General features: G+C 54.6%; 1 protein-coding gene across 1 annotated transcript; it reads right to left on the minus strand.

The window, feature by feature from the left end:
- Nucleotides 1–1,117: 1,117 nt before the first annotated feature.
- Nucleotides 1,118–16,690, minus strand: EZH1 (enhancer of zeste 1 polycomb repressive complex 2 subunit). Its single transcript, XM_009282842.1, has 19 exons — nt 16,338–16,690; nt 15,604–15,732; nt 15,171–15,290; nt 13,981–14,101; nt 13,185–13,358; nt 12,168–12,270; nt 11,734–11,897; nt 10,790–10,881; nt 9,830–10,010; nt 8,725–8,921; nt 8,182–8,273; nt 7,555–7,595; nt 6,910–7,035; nt 5,695–5,873; nt 4,921–5,016; nt 4,433–4,514; nt 4,000–4,080; nt 3,519–3,603; nt 1,118–3,400 (listed from the first exon to the last, which is right to left on the minus strand). The coding sequence occupies exons 1-19, from the start codon at nt 16,452–16,454 to the stop codon at nt 3,340–3,342; spliced, it is 2,241 nt and encodes a 746-aa protein (XP_009281117.1). The 5' UTR covers nt 16,455–16,690; the 3' UTR covers nt 1,118–3,339.
- Nucleotides 16,691–16,739: the final 49 nt, after the last annotated feature.

The raw sequence follows: 16,739 nt of genomic DNA on the forward strand, positions 1-16,739 counted from the left end.
CACGCTGGCAGCCCCTGTGCCAGAGGCAGGCTGCTGCCTCCCACCAGCTGCCAAAACCTGCCCTGCCTCCATCAGGGAGCCCTGGGGCTGGGCAGCCCACCCTCCCTTTCACAGGGGAGCGTGCCTGGTGCGCCTGGCTGCTGCCGCCCCGTTAGCGACGACTGCGCGTAGATTACCCGCTGCTTTGCTCGCTTAGCCAGAGCCACGAAGGAAGCCACGCAATACCCAGCCTCAGGGCACAGCCCGGGGTGTGCCGAGCAATACCCTGCCCGTGCGGGCAACGGCCGCCGCTGCCGCGCATGACGCCACCGCACTTTGCTGAGATGCTGCTTTCATATGATCAGGTACAGATCCTTTCTACCATTTTTGTTGCTGGATATTCTACTACACTCTGATTTTTTTATTCTATCGGTTTGTATAAAAAACCAAACGGAAGCTCCTGTCGGGTGTTACGTTCCGCGTGTTGTGGTACGTGGTCTGTAGTTTGCTACTTCTCTGTACGAAGTGCCAGTCCTGCCGATTACCTCCAGCCCAGGGAAAGCTCCTGTTCACTCGCTGTATTGTGGTAAGACGACGTTACAGAAATGCATTTATCTACCCAAAGGCCTAGCTCCACTGGGCACTTTATTTTTAAAAAACCTGTTTTGTTGAATGAGATGTGAAGATACTCAAATAAAGGCAGAATGACGGCGTTTGACACTCCCAGCCTTTGCTTCGGCAGCCTGGGCATGCAGGGGCAGCAGCTCCTCTCCCCTCCCTGTGGCTCAGCCTGCACCCAGGGGAGGGACTGGCACGGACAACAGCAATTCCCACTCCCGGAGTGGGACGCAGGATGTAGAGAGCCGGGGCTGGATGCAGCTCAGGCTGCTGCTATGCTCGTACACACACGAGCATGTCCTGCTCTCCCCACTGTGCACCTCTGTCACCTCCCAGCCCTGAGCCAGTGCTGATTCAGGCAGCCGGTGGCACCGGGACGCTCACAAGCCCTGCCAGGCTCCAGGGTGCCAACCACCGCGGAGGGGACAGCTGGGCTGAGCCCGCAGCAGGCAGAAGACAGGCAGGGAATGTGCCACTGCCAGCTGCTCCCTAAGGTAACAGAGGCCAGCAAGCCGTGGGAGGATGTTCGCTACCACTTTATTATGACAAAGGCTACAAGCCACATTATCTTTAAAGTGCATTATTATTCACCATCAACAAACCACAGACACAAGCCTGGCATAGTGCAGATATGGCCAAGGTGGCAGAGGACGCTGAGCAGAGAACAGGGCCGGGGCGAGCTGGGCGGACGGAGGCAGCAGGAGGCGATGGGGAGCGGGGCTCAGGCAGGTGCCAGGGTACAAGCACTGCTCCAGACAGACCCAACCCCCTCAGGAGCCCCAGGAAGGCATCACAGACATCAGGAAGGACGGACAGCCAGCCTCGCCTGCCGCAGTGGGAGGCTGGGAAAGGCATGGCATGGGCCATGCCAGGGAGGGCTCAGGCTCCTGGCGCAGACCCAGCACCTCTCTGTGTTCATGGACCGTGCGGCTGGGACAGGGCTGTGCCTTGGGAGCCCCGTGGTTCCCCAAACGAGGGCGACAAGGGCCCCAGCACTGCTCACCTCTGTGCGGTGCCCCCAGACAAACACCACCCACCCTCCACGCCACTGCCCCCAAAGGGGGTGATCAGCCGGGCTCCCTGCCAGAGGAACTGTCTCAGTGCCATCCCAGGAGCCCAGCGCTGGAAGCCCGCAGCTCCAGGCCCTCATCACCCCTGGACAGCCTGGTGCGGTGCCCGGCAGAGCACCCTCCAGCACCCAGCATCAGGCCAGGCAGTTGGCTGGCAGCGCACGTGGCTCCAACGGGCAGCCCCATCCTTCAGGTCACCCCAGGCCCTGCTCAGGGAAGAGCCCCCCATCCAGACTGCCCCATCCCAGGCCTGGAGCAACATCCCTGCAAAGGTGCTGCTGAGGGATGACAGCCGTCTGGGACGTCTGTGGTCCCTCCACCCCCAGAGCGGTACACGGGGCCCAGCTGCCGGCTGAGGATTAAAGTGCTTTTTTCTTTTTCTTTTTGCATGGGGTGCTAAGGCCAAACCTCGCCCTGCCAGAGAACATTTCCCCTTTATCCCCAGGGCCAGGGTGTCAGAAACCTCTAGGCAGGTCACCGCAGGCAGCGGCAGGTCTGCTGCACCCTGTTCAAACCTCAGCACAGCAACATTCAAAAAGTCCTGTGCAACGAAAGGCTCCTGCCCTGAGGGGCCCTGCTCTGCTGGCTCCTGAAGGGCCCAACACCTCCCACAGAGCCTGTGCTGCCTGAAGGGGACTGTCCTGACAGAGGACGGTGGAGGAACCAGCTCTGGTACCGCATGGTCAGGAAGCGCCCGCCTGGGTGCAGGGTGGCCAAGGCCCGTCTCCCACTCTGGGTGCAGCCCCAGCCGGTCAGCAGGAGTCCCCCCCCGCGGCCCCAAAGCTGCCCAGCAGAAGCATCCACGCGCCAGCCCCAGAAGAGCCAGGCAGCAGAGCAGCTGGGGACGGGCACAAGCCAAGCAGCCACCCCACAGTCATGAGAAAACGCCACAGGCTGGAAGGGCTTCCTCAGGCTCACGGGTTCCTGCTGCCTCTGGACCCCTCTTGTGCTTGCAGCAGCACCCCCGTAACATTGTCTCTAACCAGCTCAGTGGCGTCCCTACCCAAAGTGACTTTTTGCATAGTGCTGCTCTCCCCATCCCCAAGCATCGTGCCACGCCGGCCACGGCTAGGCGGTCTGTCCCCCAGCCAGCTGGGGCAGAGGGGAAACAGTGCCTCAGTGACAGCAGCTTGGGGCCTGGGGACCGCTGCAGCCGTGTCTCTATGGCTTCCAACCCTGTCGCTGTCCTCGTCAACAGGACAAAACAGGCAGCAAGAGGTAGCACTCGAGACCAGAGCTTATCCCAGGGGACAGGGCTGGAGGGGAGCACCAGCCCCTCTGCCCCAGCTGTGCCCCGCGTCCCAGTGCGGGTGGTACCTCGCTCGCTCTTGTTCTTCCAGCAGTCGGCAGAAAATGGAAAGAGACTGAGAATTCACGGCTGTCCCTCCTGCACCACAGCTTTTCTTCAAGCCCCAGCTCCCCTCCAGCCCGGGAGACCGCCCGCAGAGCAAGGCTCCAGAGCCTGCCCCAGCCCAGGGCTGGCAAAGCTGCCACCCTGGCAGCAGCCGCTCACACTCCTGCCCCGAGTCTCTCTCTGGGCGTCTGGATGGAAAGTAGCACTTGTGACACACACAGCAACGGGAACAGCAGCAGTCATGTCAGCGTGAAGCAAACATGGCATTGCTTACAAGGTGCAGCAGCAAGGTGTGCTGGGGACCGCCCCGCACAGAGCCTAGATGATATCTGTCTCCCTCTCTATGCCGACATACTTCAGGGCGTCTGCCTGGCTGTACCTACAAGATAGGAAAGTCACGGCGGCTGTAATGACCTCCCACGCTCCCCACAAACATGCACGCAGAAAGTGGGGTCAACCCTGCACCCCAGTCCCCAGCCGGCCGCTCCCCAAGGTACCTGTAATCAAAGAAGAGCTCCTCTCCTGCCTGGATGGCCCTCTTGGCAAAGATCCCTATCCGGTGGTCTCCGTTCACCATCACAACTGCAACCAGAGAGATGACATCAGAGACGTGCAGCTCCAGCTCAGGCCAGGAGGTCTCGCAGCACTTTTGCCCTGCCTGGCCAGCTGCCAGCCCCCGGGGCCACGGTACCCAAGCTCCTGCCCGGCAGGAACGGGGCACTCCCCGGGGAGCTCCCAGCTGCTCTCTAGCAGCAGTCTCTCCTTGCGAGGCCAGGGCCACCACAGAGCTGAGCCCTCACCAGCAGGAATGTGATTTGCTGCAGAGAGGAGGAGACTTTGTCTGGGTCTTTGAAGTTCTGCTGCTCCCACAGACTCAGGGCGACTTGGGACCCTGGAGAATCCGCTGCAATCCCGGAGCTGAGCAGGACCCCAGAGAACCTTCCCCCACCAAGATCTGACTGGGCAGGGATATCTCACCTTTGGCATAGCAATTGGGGTTCACCGAGTGATTGGCAAAGCGGATTTTATTTCCTTTGCGGGTGGCGTCAACAACAAAATCTATTAAGGAAAAAAAAAAAAAAAAGAAAACTGTAGTGTAAAGACAGGTCTGCTGCTCAGGCGACAGATCGGCTGAGACTGCTCACCCAGCCATCGGCACCCTGCCAGGAAGCCCAAGTCTCCTCCACCCCTCGAAGCCCCAGGCGAGTTACCGTTGTTGAGGTTGAAGAGGAAGCTGGACATGTACTTATCATAGACCTTCCCTCGCCGGTCAGCCTCATCCTGTGAAATAAGCTGGAAAAGACAGGTCTGCTGCTCAGGCGACAGATCGGCTGAGACTGCTCACCCAGCCATCGGCACCCTGCCAGGAAGCCCAAGTCTCCTCCACCCCTCGAAGCCCCAGGCGAGTTACCGTTGTTGAGGTTGAAGAGGAAGCTGGACATGTACTTATCATAGACCTTCCCTCGCCGGTCAGCCTCATCCTGTGAAATAAGCTGGAGAAGGAGATGCCTTGAGAGACTCAGCACCTGAGGGCACAGCGAGGACCACTGCGAGGAGCAGTGCTCGCCTACCTCCTGGAAACATCCTCCCGCCCTCCCACCCCACGGGCAGGAGCTCGCCAGGGCTCCTAGGGAGGGAGCAGAGACAAGAGCTGGGCTCCCAGGGAACAGCACATACACAACACACTCCTCCACGGTGGAGGGCCTAGAGGTACTGAGATGGGTCCCAAAATGGTGCAAGATTCAATCTCTAAACCTGGTCAGAGTGAGCCCATGGCCACAGCCGAGCTGGGGAAGGCACGCTGTCCCTGCTGGACCAGCAGCTGAAGGAAGCACTGCCACTAAACGCAGCCTCCCGAACACGCGGCACAGCAGCCCCAGCACGGGCAGAAGCACTGACCTCACCACAGTACTCAGAGATGAACTCATTCTTCTGCACAGATTCCTTGATGAAAGTCCCCCAGCCGGCGACATCTGACGGCGCCAGCAACAAATGCTGGAGCCAAGGTGAAAAGGAAACGGTTACGGTCAGCAGGCCTACCACCTCCCAGCACACAGAGATCACACCCCGTGCATCAGGCAGACCAGAAAGCAACAGTGAAGAGCTCTCCACCTCCCGGCACAGTTGCACACGCCGGGATTAGGGCAGTGCCCAGGAACAGCCATGCTGTGCTGGCTGCCATGCTCGGAGTCCCAACATCACGGGGTTGAGTAACTCCGAGGAGCAAAGGGGAGCCAGAGTCCACCCAGCATCCCCTGGTTTAAGGTGACACATGGCTCCCTACAGGCTTACAGGTCATAGCATCGTTAGGCTGGAGTTGCACATTACTTGACACCCACTAATTTGCATCTTTCTCTGAATTTTGGTCTTTTTTATGTGCAGTCCCTTGCCCTGACCAGCAGAATTCAAAACCTAACCTTTCTCTGGAGTCATTTTTTACGCTCCCTTGCTCTCACCCTTCCTCATGTAACTCCTGTCCCCTGATTTTCACATCCATAATCCAGATTAAGTGCTACAGAAGCCTGGGGCAGAGCAGCTTCTCTTCCAGACCTCCTCACTCAGACAGCTGCGGGTGGCTCACACACCCTCTCCCACGCAGCAGGAGCTCTCTTTATCAGCTCTACCCGGAGGCAGCCCCCTGCCAGCAGTCCAGAGCCATGCTGCTGTCAATACCTTTTTGAGACCTCGCTGGATGCTGCAGTTCTTGCAGGAGACCACCTTGCAGTCCCAGTGCTCTGAAGCCCCACAGGTCAGGCAGAGGTCCGGATCGCACTCCCGCACGGCCAGGTAGCACGGGCACTGCTTGGTGTTGCACTGGGTTTTACAGCGACAGCCTGGGAAGCGGTTCTGACCTGCAGCAACACAGCCCACGGTTTTGCACCATGAGGTTTTTCAGCCCTGCAGGAACACAGAAGCTCCTCCCGAGCCAGGTCTCACCCTGACAGGCCCCGGGCAGGTACAGAACTAAGCCCGTCCGTGACCAAGGGCCACGCTGCCTGCCCACGACCCTGCTAACATAAGGAAGGTGCCTTTGTGCTAATAAAGAGCTCTACACCCATTCTGCTCTGGGCAGCAGAGACAGGAGCCCCCAGAAAGCCTCTTCCTGCCCCCCCCGGAGTCACCAGGACAGCGCTCACTAAGAACACAATGAGACAAGGTGAACGTGAGGCAGCCTGGGCACCCAGGAGCTGGAAGCAAATCACAGAAAGACTCTGCGTGCACGGGAGCTTTGAGCACCACTCACACTTAGCAGACCACAGACCATGCACAGCGTCCTTCCTATCTGCGTGGCTGAAGACGCTGATCTGCCTCTTGGGACTGATTATGTGCAGTTTGAAAATAAACAACTCGGATAATATAAACATAACAGGTCAGTACAGAGACTCTTGGAGCCTGAGTTGGCTCCCAGTCACCCTGTAGTCCTTCCAGCCCCAAGCTGTGTCATAACCCCTAACGAATCCACCCTCAGAAGCCCCACCGATGTGGGCAAGCGTGGTTATCTCCATTGCAGATCTGGGAATGGAAGCCCAGAGAGGAAAAATAACCATGGCAGAGCAGTGACCCATCTCCCACCCTAACTGCTGGCCACACATCCTGCTCTCAGGGAACCAGCAGCATCACCCGCGGGTTGTTGATGCTGGATACAGACATGCAGACAAGCATTCTCTAACAAGAGCACGTATCTCAGCTGCTGAGAGTCACAGGGCAGCATGGAACAGTTTCCCCTTGGACTTCAGCAGACTGCTAATCTAACTGCTGCAGATGGATAGAGCAGTGAATGCCAGAACCAAGCAGGCCTCCAGCAAGTCCCAGCTCTGCACCCTCCCTCTGGTCTGTGTCAGGAGAGCTGGCTGCTTTCCTGCCCGATAGCCCAAGGTTTCTCCTTACAGTCAGGGTTGCACTGGCAGAACTTCTCACAGAAATTCTGAGTCATGATGCAAGGGCAGGAGCTGTCACAGGGATGCTCGGGGTGGTCACAGGGCTGGTAGTTGTACACCTGGGTAGGTGAATTATCTAGAACAAGAGGAGAAATGCCCAGATTAGAAGCTGCACATTGCAGAAATGTTTGAAAGCAGCACAGCCAGGGCTCTGGAGCAAGGAAGGTGCAAGCTACCCGTTTGCCGGCAGAGGGCAGGGAGCCCAGCAGCACCCAGCACACAGCTCCCGCAGACACATGGCTGTGATTACCGACACATGGCACACGTCTGCTCTGCCCTGAACAGCCCATTTTACAGTGGGGCTGCACGCCAAACCTCAGCCTCCCCTCTGGCTGGAGCAAGACAACACCGCACGTACTGCCTCAGCGAGAGCACTGGCACAGCGGCAATTCCCAGGGCACAGCCGCAGCAGGGCTGGCCAGTGGCACCCCAAGGAGCCCAGCTGGGGGGAGACGCTCCCCCTCTGCGCTGCTGCAGCTGCGGGGCTGGAGAGCAGGACACTGCCGTCCTGCTGCACGAGTCAGAGCCGGAGAACTCCATCCCGCGGGTGAGTGGCCTTGCAAACCTCGCGTGACACAGCCACAGCAAACGCTACCTTTCTTCAGCTGAATCTTCCTGCAGTGCGCAGCCCACAGCCTGGAAGAGAAACAGAGAGGGTCTGAGGGGACGCACAAGCCTCCGTCAGGAAGAGCTGGCCACAACTGCTCGGCACCACCGGTCAGCACAGCAGCAGGAGACAGGCGATTCCAGCGAGGCTGTCTGGCAGCTTCATGCATTAATAACCATCAGCCAGCCGTAAAGCAGAGGAAGATGAGAACGACGCAGCTACAGCATTAGTTATTTAAGGCAAATGCTAGATCCAGATTAATACTGGACACACTGGGATCAACAAAAAGTAGGTTATAAGTCAGGGAGCTGAGGCTAAGGCTGCTGTTAGGACAGCGGTACCGTCCCTCCCACAGCAGTGCAGCACTACAGCCAGGCACCGTGCTGCCCTCTCCTCTGGGGCTGAGCCCAAGGCCTCAGAGCCTCCCAGCCAGGGCAGCAGCACTGGGAAGAGAGGCCAGGGGCCAGCACCCAGCCAGCAGCACCAGCAGCCCTGTGTGACAGCGGGATGTGTGCACAGATGGGAGCCAGATGGGGATTACCAGGAATGCTTTGGCACAAAAAGCAGTGGATCTGGTTGCATTTTAAGAACAAAACAAGCTTGTCCAACACTTGCCTGTGCTTCCTTTTCTTCTTCTGGGATGGATTCATTAATTCATTTGTTGGCAGTTTTGTTATAAGTGATTCTTTCACTGCAAACTGAAAGACCTACCAAAGAACAGAAGCAAAAAGAAGAACAAAGTTCAGTGTACTCAAGTTGTTTTTATCTAAAACATAAATAGAGAGAGTGTAAGCAAGCAGACACAGGGGGGCTCCCAGTCCCTGGAGCAGTAAGCAGGCAGTTCTGCCCCCAGTTTCACTGACCACGGCTGTCATTGCTTCTCTTGCCTGGGAAACAAGAGCGCCCGCCCTGCCAGCGCGCCCGGCCTCAGACAAGGCACTCTGGAGGAAGCTAAGAGCATGGGCATGCGCAGGGCTCATTCTGCAAACAGCAGCAGTACTGCAAAATAACAACACTGAAGTCCACAAAGTGTTGATGCAACACATTCCTTGAGGCGGTTTGTGGCAGAGAAGAAAAAATAGCAGGCAAGCAGCGGCCAAGGCTTCCCTCCTGCCGCTGGGCCAGGCGCTGCAGTGCCTGCCCTCTCCAGGCACCCACCTGCTTGCACGTCTTTGTTCCCAGCAGCCTGGCAATCGAGCAGAAGTTGTTGAAGTAGGTCCCGTGGAAGACGCGGAAGAGCGACTCCTCAGCTCCCGTCCACTCGACGGGCTCCTGCGGCGTCTCCACCGCAAACAGCTGGGAGGAGGCAGGGCTCAGCTTCTGCTTGGTGGGGGTCTGGCAGCGGGAGTTTGCCTCTGGCAGGAAAGGCAGACGTTAGGCCAAACACAACATGGGAGAACGCACCTCCGCCATCACAGCTCCCGAGGGCAGCGGTCCCCCCGAAGTGCCCAACATCTTGCCTCACCCCTGCCCCTACACCTCCTGGCAGCCCTGCACCACGCTCCCTGCCGCACGCCTCTAGTCAGGCAGCCCAGCGCCGGTTGGGACGGTGGCGCTGGCCCCCTCGCTGCCAGGCAGCACCAGAGCCACCATGCCACCTTCCCCTTCCAGGGCTGGCCCAGGACGGAGCCCCCTGACTATGGCAGCAGCACCAGAGAGGCCCGAGGATGAGGAAGCCACTCTCTCCTCTCCCGCCCGAGACGGGACCCAGACGTACAGGAGTCCTCTGCCCCCCCAGGATCTCATTCTGTCCCAGCCACCACCACTTCCCCTGGTGTGGCAGGAGCAGCTTGGTGCTCCTCTGCGGCACCGAGGAAGCGCTCACCCCTGGCAGGTCCACAGACAAGCCCCCTGCCTCAACATCTCCCTGGCCCCTGCTCTGTGCTGCAGCAGGGCAAGCGCACAGACCAGCGCTGCCCGGGCACTGCCCTGCCAGGGGCACTTTCCTCGTGCACAGCCGAGCAAGGTGCTCAAGAGCTGAAGGCTCTTGGCTTTGCAGGTCCCAGCAAAGCTCTTGCTTTGCCTGGCAACATTCCTCCTTCCTGGGAGAGGACAATGAATCCCACAGCAGCAAGGGCAGGGGCTGGTGTCCCTCATGTTTGTTTAAGCCCAGCTGTAAACACCGACTCTGCTAACTCAGAATTCCACACCCTTGTGCGGGACACAGAGGCAAGACAGGGAGAGCCCCAGCTGCGAGGTGCTGCCTGTCCTTACTGCTCATACCGCCAGAGGGGAGAGGGGTGTCTCTGGGGTGGCATCGTACCCGAGGAGCTAGAGGCCCACTCGTTGCCCGTGTCTCGGTCGCTATCGCCCTCCCTCGTCTCAGCGACGGCAGAAGCCAGGGTGTTTGAACAAGAAGCACCCACCACGTGGTGCCTCCGGCGGCGCCGGCCTGAGCACTTGGACCTGGGGTTGTGCAGCGCAGCAAACTCCTTGGCTCCTTCCTGCAACCAGAGCAGAAGACAAGGCAGGTGGCAGATGACCAGGGAACACAGAAAGGCTTTTCCACAGGCCCTGGGACAAGCCCTGCCACCACCAAGAGAAGGTGGAAGACCCCCCATGCGCGGTCACTTCAGCGACTGCCAAGGCCCTGCCAGCTGCCCGCACTGCGCATTCCCACTTCGCTTCCTTCAGCACCGCTGCCCGGTCGGAAGAGGCTCCCTGGCCCTGGCCCTCCAGTCCGCTCCCCTGCCTCCTGCCCTGGCAACGAAATTCTCCTGGCCTCTTCCTCTGCTCCAGCCCCGCAGCTCCCCAGGACACCCTGTATCTGAGCCAGCTGACCAGCTCCGACACCACCAGGCGCACCCACCTCCCTGCAGCCAGCTCTTCCGATCTGCAGCTCTCATCCCTGGTAACACAGCTAGGCTGTATTTCTGAAAGATCATTTTTAAAATAGTTTGAGCCTTCCCCACATACGCTAGATTCCCTCCCCAGCATTTTGAACCTGGGCTTCATTTTTCAAACGCTGCACTGAGTCCAGAGAAATCATTTGTCACCACAATTTCCCATCTGCTAGCCATGAAATTAGTCTTTGTTGGAGATTTGCTAAAATATGCATCTGGTAAGGTCTGTATTTGGATTCATGCTCCCCTGAATCCAATGAGGATTAGAACTAATTCTGAAAAATCATCAAAGTTGTGAAAAGGACCCACAGAGTTCTGCAGAGCAGGGCTGGCCAGGCTACTTCTCTCGTGGTTTCAAAAGCAGCAACACAGAAACATACCAGCCAGAGGAAACAGTCTGCTCCACAAGGATCTGGCTCGATCTTGGTCTCTCTATTCTTTCGTTTGTACACATTAGGAGTAGCATGAAAAGCTGAAAAAATAATAGTTATCTTTACTATTAGCATCCTCCAAGGGTCTCCCCCCACGCTGCAAGGGACAGGGGCAGCACGAACTCAACAAAGGTGAGTGGGAGCCTGAGGCAGTCAGCAAGAGTGCCCGAGCAGCTCTCCCAGCAGGGAGGAACGAGGCGGCAGGACCTCCTGGCCAGCCCTGCTCCAACCCGTGATGGGGACTCAGCAGCACTGGGGGAACATTTGGGAAGGAGAGGTCATAGGAAAAAGATCTGCTTTCAGACTGAAAAAAAAAAAGACCACATGATCTTAATATTATATCTTTTAATAAATAATTCACTGGAAGGAGTCCTGTGACTTTCCAAAGAAGCCCTTAGACCTGGGAAACAGCAGGTCCAACAGCTAACCAGTATCCAAAAGGCTTTGGCAGGACAAACCGCAGGAACATGACTAAGAAGAAGCTGTAAGTTCGTGAGGCAACAAAACACAGGGGCATGTCCAGACTTTGGAAGTGAAACATTCATGCCTTTCCCTGATGAGCTTCTGCAAAGCAAGGGTAAAGTCTAGTTGCGGCAGTATTTCTCGCACAAACTGCCAGGAGGCTCGAATGCGGCGTGCTGAACAATGGTGAGAAAGAGGGGACGGCCACGCAGGTCGGTTTACCATCCGTTTGAGGAAGTGAGTGGAGCCGTCTTTACAAAAGGCTTCTGGGCACCTGTCAGCTCCTAAGGCTCCACTGCAAACTCCGGGGAGGCACCACCCTCTAAAGACTGCAGCACAGACACTAAGCAAGGCATACAGAAGTATGAAGCACTGAGGAAAAATGAGGAGAAAAGGGCTCTAGGGAAGCGTCCGGCCGAGACTGCACTTACGATGCAGAAAACAGTCGTATTTGAAGCAGCGGCGGCAGAAGAGGGTGTGGAAGGAGTGCAGGGACTGCTCCCGCTGGACCGACTTCGCACACGGCCCGTCTATGTTGGGAGTGCACTGCGGCGGCAGCACGTTCGGGTCCGACACTTCTGTGAGCTCTCGGTACCTATTCGACAAACAGAAACGCCCACAGATGTGCATGCTTTCCTAATTTGGGACATTTTACACAACTACATTACTATCTGGGCCAGTAGGACTCTGGCCCAGATACCTTGAGGCTAAACTAAAGTTTCTAACACTCAAAAACCACTCTGCTCACGGTGCCTGCAGCCACCTGAGCTTTACTTTCTGGTCAGAGTACAGCGCTGTTTTCTGAAATACAGATTTCAATTGTTGCTAAGAAAGGTAACAGACAACTTAAGTAGAGATCTTCTACCTCTCTTTCATATCATCTGGGAAACCGTATTCAGGAAACATAGAAGAAATAGCAGTGAATATCATGTCATTTGGAAACCGCTTCTTTGAACATTTCTTGTTACCTAAGAAAAAGAAGAGAGACAATTCCTCAGTTAAGCTGGATGCGGACATGTCTTTCCTTCTTCCACAGAGAGCAATTCTGGTAGGTGTTCAGGATTGTATTTTAAGAGACAGAAATGTAATCCCATATACAACGGATAAACCTTTTCTCCTGCAACTAGGCTAAGGCATTTCCAGATGCAGCGCACTCTGCCACTTTCAGAGTAGCATAATGTATTGATGGAAGTACTAACAATTTCTTCAGGAGTACTACTATTTATTTTTACCAAGGCAGGATTTGCAGACAATGCTTTTCTACATCTACGGAAGGTCCTGGTATTTGTGCTACCCGTATCACTATAAACCAAAGACAAAGATGAAACTACCAGTCAGCATTCCCAAGGTCACGCAGGACACATGAAAATCCCACAAACCAGAGCTTCCTCTATGCAACAAGAACTCCAGCTGGCACAGGAGAGGGAAGAGGAACACTAATACATGGAAAACGGGTCTGGAAGGGATTTGAAAAGATCCACCTCCCTGGCCTACAGCAGAATCACATCTATCTACAAACTTACTGACAGACGCTTGCCAGACCAGCACTTTAAAACCTCCAGGAGCAGAGATCCCACAGCCTCCTCAGACAACACCCCTCTGCTTTGCTAATCTTGCCATGAAATGGTTTTCCAGGTGACTCATCTAAATTCTTCCTCGCCACACTTTAAGCTGATGACTTCTTATCCTGTCCGCAGGGGACAGTAAGAACAACCGACTTCCCTTCTGCTTTCGACTACCGTACCAGAACTTGCCAAGCTGATCACTGACCTTAGTGACACATTAATAACCAAGTGATGGCAGGAGAGCACTGGCCAGCTACTCAGGCAGGGCAGGATGGAAACGTGACGGACACAGCCCCAATTTCTGTGGCCAAACCCACCTTCCACTGCAATTCGCTTTCTTTTCCTTGTGACTGGCAGCTCTTCTTTCCCATCCTCCTGTTTAACCTCAGAATCATTGTGTCCTTCCTCTTCCTCGTCCGAGTACTGATTCAGGGCGTTCACTAGCTCCAGGAACACGGCATCGCTGATGAGGACTGACCCTGAAATCATTTCTGAAACACAGAGATGTCAGCCAGTTTGTGGGTGTGCCATCATCTTTCACATTCCTCATGGTGGTAAATCACAAGCCAGCCACACGACATTGTTAACAACTAGAACCTGCCTCGCAATTTTGTAGGGATAGGTGGGATTTTAATGCCAGTCATGAGAGCAGCGTATCATTTTTAGCAATCTGAGGACAGGCCATACCAGAGTTTTCCACTGCCTTCCTCCCTCCAGGCAGAGTTTCATGATGGGGTAGGCAGCACTGTAGGGAAACACCCTGGCTTTTCATTTCAGAAAAGCCTGATTAAAGCCTTGGCTAAGGTCACAAGCGAAACAAGGTTGCTGAGCTCCTCCTAACCTCTAGCATATTTTTCAGCACCCCAAGGCACTCCTGTGAACCCCCATGAACAAGAGCAGAGGCTCCAGAGCACCCCAGGCCTAGAATGGAGCAGGATATCAAAAGACAGAACTGTGTCCTTGCAAACTAGAACAGCAGGCATGTTCCTGTTTTTCTGCTTTAAGAGCTCCCACAGAAAAGCTGGTTACTGCTGCCACCTTTTGACTTCTTAACTACTTCGATATGTTATTTGCAAGAGACTGAACGGACAGTGCTGACTGCTCCCAGGTTACCTTCCTCTCCATGAACCTTCCCATCATAGTTATTAATAAGTTCTTCAATGAAAGTTTCATCTTCTTCCTTCACCTCATCTCCCATGTAAGGGATATTGCACAGAACAGTTTCATCCTCCACCTGAAAAGAGATCAGGTACAATTCAGAAAACCAGCACTTGCCGATTCTCAGCCAGGCCGTGTCTCCGAGGCTGCTCCTGCCCATTCAGACCCACAGACAACACAGTGCAAAGGTTCAGCCTCCCTGGCTGCAGTTTCAGATGTCTCATCACCGACATTTCATTGTTATCCCATGCCAGCAGCATAACTCTGACCCCTGAAAGTGCAATTCGCTTTAAAAAAAGAAGAGCTGTGCCTCCAAGGCTTACAGAGTCTCAGAAACACACACATTGCCAAGAATAATAAACAGCCAAAAAATGTCAGAGAGATTGTGTTCAAGGCAGAGTAGAACTTGGAACACTGAAAGGCAAACCGGTAACTCACTCCTCGGAGGAGCACAGCCAAAGCTGAGGAGCACTCTCGCGTTAACCACAGGAGCAAGGACACTGGGCCTTCATTGCCATGGCACACCGACCGACTCTTTGCATTACAGTCGCTGGTGTCACTGCTCCCCCGGTCTGCTACGGGAGGCTTCAGAGAGCCCTGCAGGTTGCAGGAACACATCCACACCCCACACCAGGCAAAGAGCCAGGCTAGCCGCAGACCACCTGTTTGTTTAACAAATAATCTTAACTACACCACACCAGAATCTGCATTTAAATCACTCCCCACGCTACTATGATAGAGGAACTGATCCTCAGTAGCATCCTTACAACGAGGCCAGCAGGGTAATCCAGTCACAAAGGACCTGCCTAAGAAATAAAACTCTTCATTTAAAAGGGAAGAAAAATCTTAGGGGAAAAAAAAAAAACAAACCCCAAACCATATTTACTCCTTGAATCCTGTGAAATAATGGTGGCCCTATCAAGGAGTCAGGTGTAAAGGAGAGACTAGCTGGGTAAGACAGCGTGGATACAAGGCTGTTTAATGGGATTCAACAAAACAAGCAACTAAAACAATACTTTCCGTCATCTCTCGAGCAGACATCACTTGAAACAAGAGGGTTCAAGAAGGTATAATCACTCCACAACCATGTAACAACTACACACTAATCACACCAAAACCTCGTGCCCCAGAGCCTTCCTACATACCATGAAATTCTGCTGAAGAGGGGACCAGGAGTACATAATGGGCACCAGCGCCACCGTGTTCAGGGTCCTCATGTACAGCGTCTGGCTTGGAAATCCCGGGAAAATGCTCTCAACGGTGCACTGGAATACGAGTACAGAGAAGGGCAGTGAGGAAACCGCCCCTGGGAGGCAGTCACAGCCAGAGGGAAATCGCACTTCAGGACAAACGCAGTGAAGCCCTGCATTCACTCTTTGGGACCTCTTCACAGGAAAGGCCTTGGGTTGGTTTTGGTTTTTTTTTCCCCATTTCTGTATCCCACAAGAGTGCAAGGCACGGCCTGACACTGACATAGGACAGCACACACAAAAAACAATCCCGTATCCTCACAGCTCCCTGCAAAGCCCTGGTTCTAGTCCACCCTTACTGCTGCCGTGCCCCTCTTCCTCTCCACACCTGTTTTAGGAACGGGTGCCCGCTGACTGGCTTCATCAATTGCACCGGCTGGACTCGAAGCTTCTTCCAGTCTTCATTCAGAATTTGAGTCTTTTCATGAACTTTTGCAAAGTTGGCCACAAACAGAGCCTGAAATGAGAGAAAGAAGCACTCAAAATTTAAGAAATCATGCTGAGAACACTAAAACACCTCCTGAGATTTTGTTTCGAGTATAAAAATGTATGCAAGGCAGAGCATTTCAAATTGATGATACTCATTAGAAGAAACTCTAATTAAACTCAGCATTGGTACAAAACCGTGCTGAACATCTACCCGACAGCCATTAGCTTTTGATAACTCCTGATCCCAGCCAACCTCTTCTAAAATCCTGCCTGCCAAGGAGAGGAGCATCCGAGTAAGTCATCTGAAACCCACCAGCACTGAGAGGGTTCAAGCAAGCAGATACTTTAAAGAACAAGTGGGAACAAGTGGAAATGAGTCCTCGTGCTGCAGTTGTGCAAGCACTCAGCCAACAGACTTCTCTGTGCAACAGACGCTGACTGCACGGCTCCAGGCTAACAATGGACCATGAGCAGAAGTAGCATCTCTTCAAACTTATCCAGCTTACAAGGAAAATACAGCTTTGCAATTTGCAGGATGAAGCACCTGTCTGATAGCTGCTCAAATACTACAAGGTAAAGCGAAGTCTTTAGGAGATATCCTTTCAGCTAGCGCTACCATCCCTACGTCTTTACCTTAGCTCCCATGTTTGCCTGGAACCTCTTGAGCTGCCGAAGACGCATATATTCAGACTTGACTTTTCTTTTCCAGTATATAATACACTTTGACGTTGGAGGAGTGGCGATTTCCATTTTTCTATAAAAATACAGAAAGAATAAATATCAAATAACGGAGAGCTTAATCCTGTAAACAAGAAAAAAAATCCCTGTGGATTTCAACTGCATCATAGACTTTAACTAGGAAAAAATAACTGCGCAAATCTGCATTCATCCTATTTACGGAACAACCACGGCACAAAGAGCACCGAAAAGCCCGGGGAGCTCGCGGACGTCGGCCGCAGCAGGGAACCAAGCGCGCTGACCGGGGTCCGGCCGCTCCCGAGCCCCCGCGACCCCTCCGCGGGCAGAGCCTTCCCG

This window comes from Aptenodytes forsteri, unplaced genomic scaffold, assembly GCF_000699145.1.
Source record: "Aptenodytes forsteri isolate BGI_AS27 unplaced genomic scaffold, ASM69914v1 Scaffold492, whole genome shotgun sequence".
Taxonomy (NCBI): Eukaryota; Metazoa; Chordata; class Aves; order Sphenisciformes; family Spheniscidae; genus Aptenodytes; species Aptenodytes forsteri.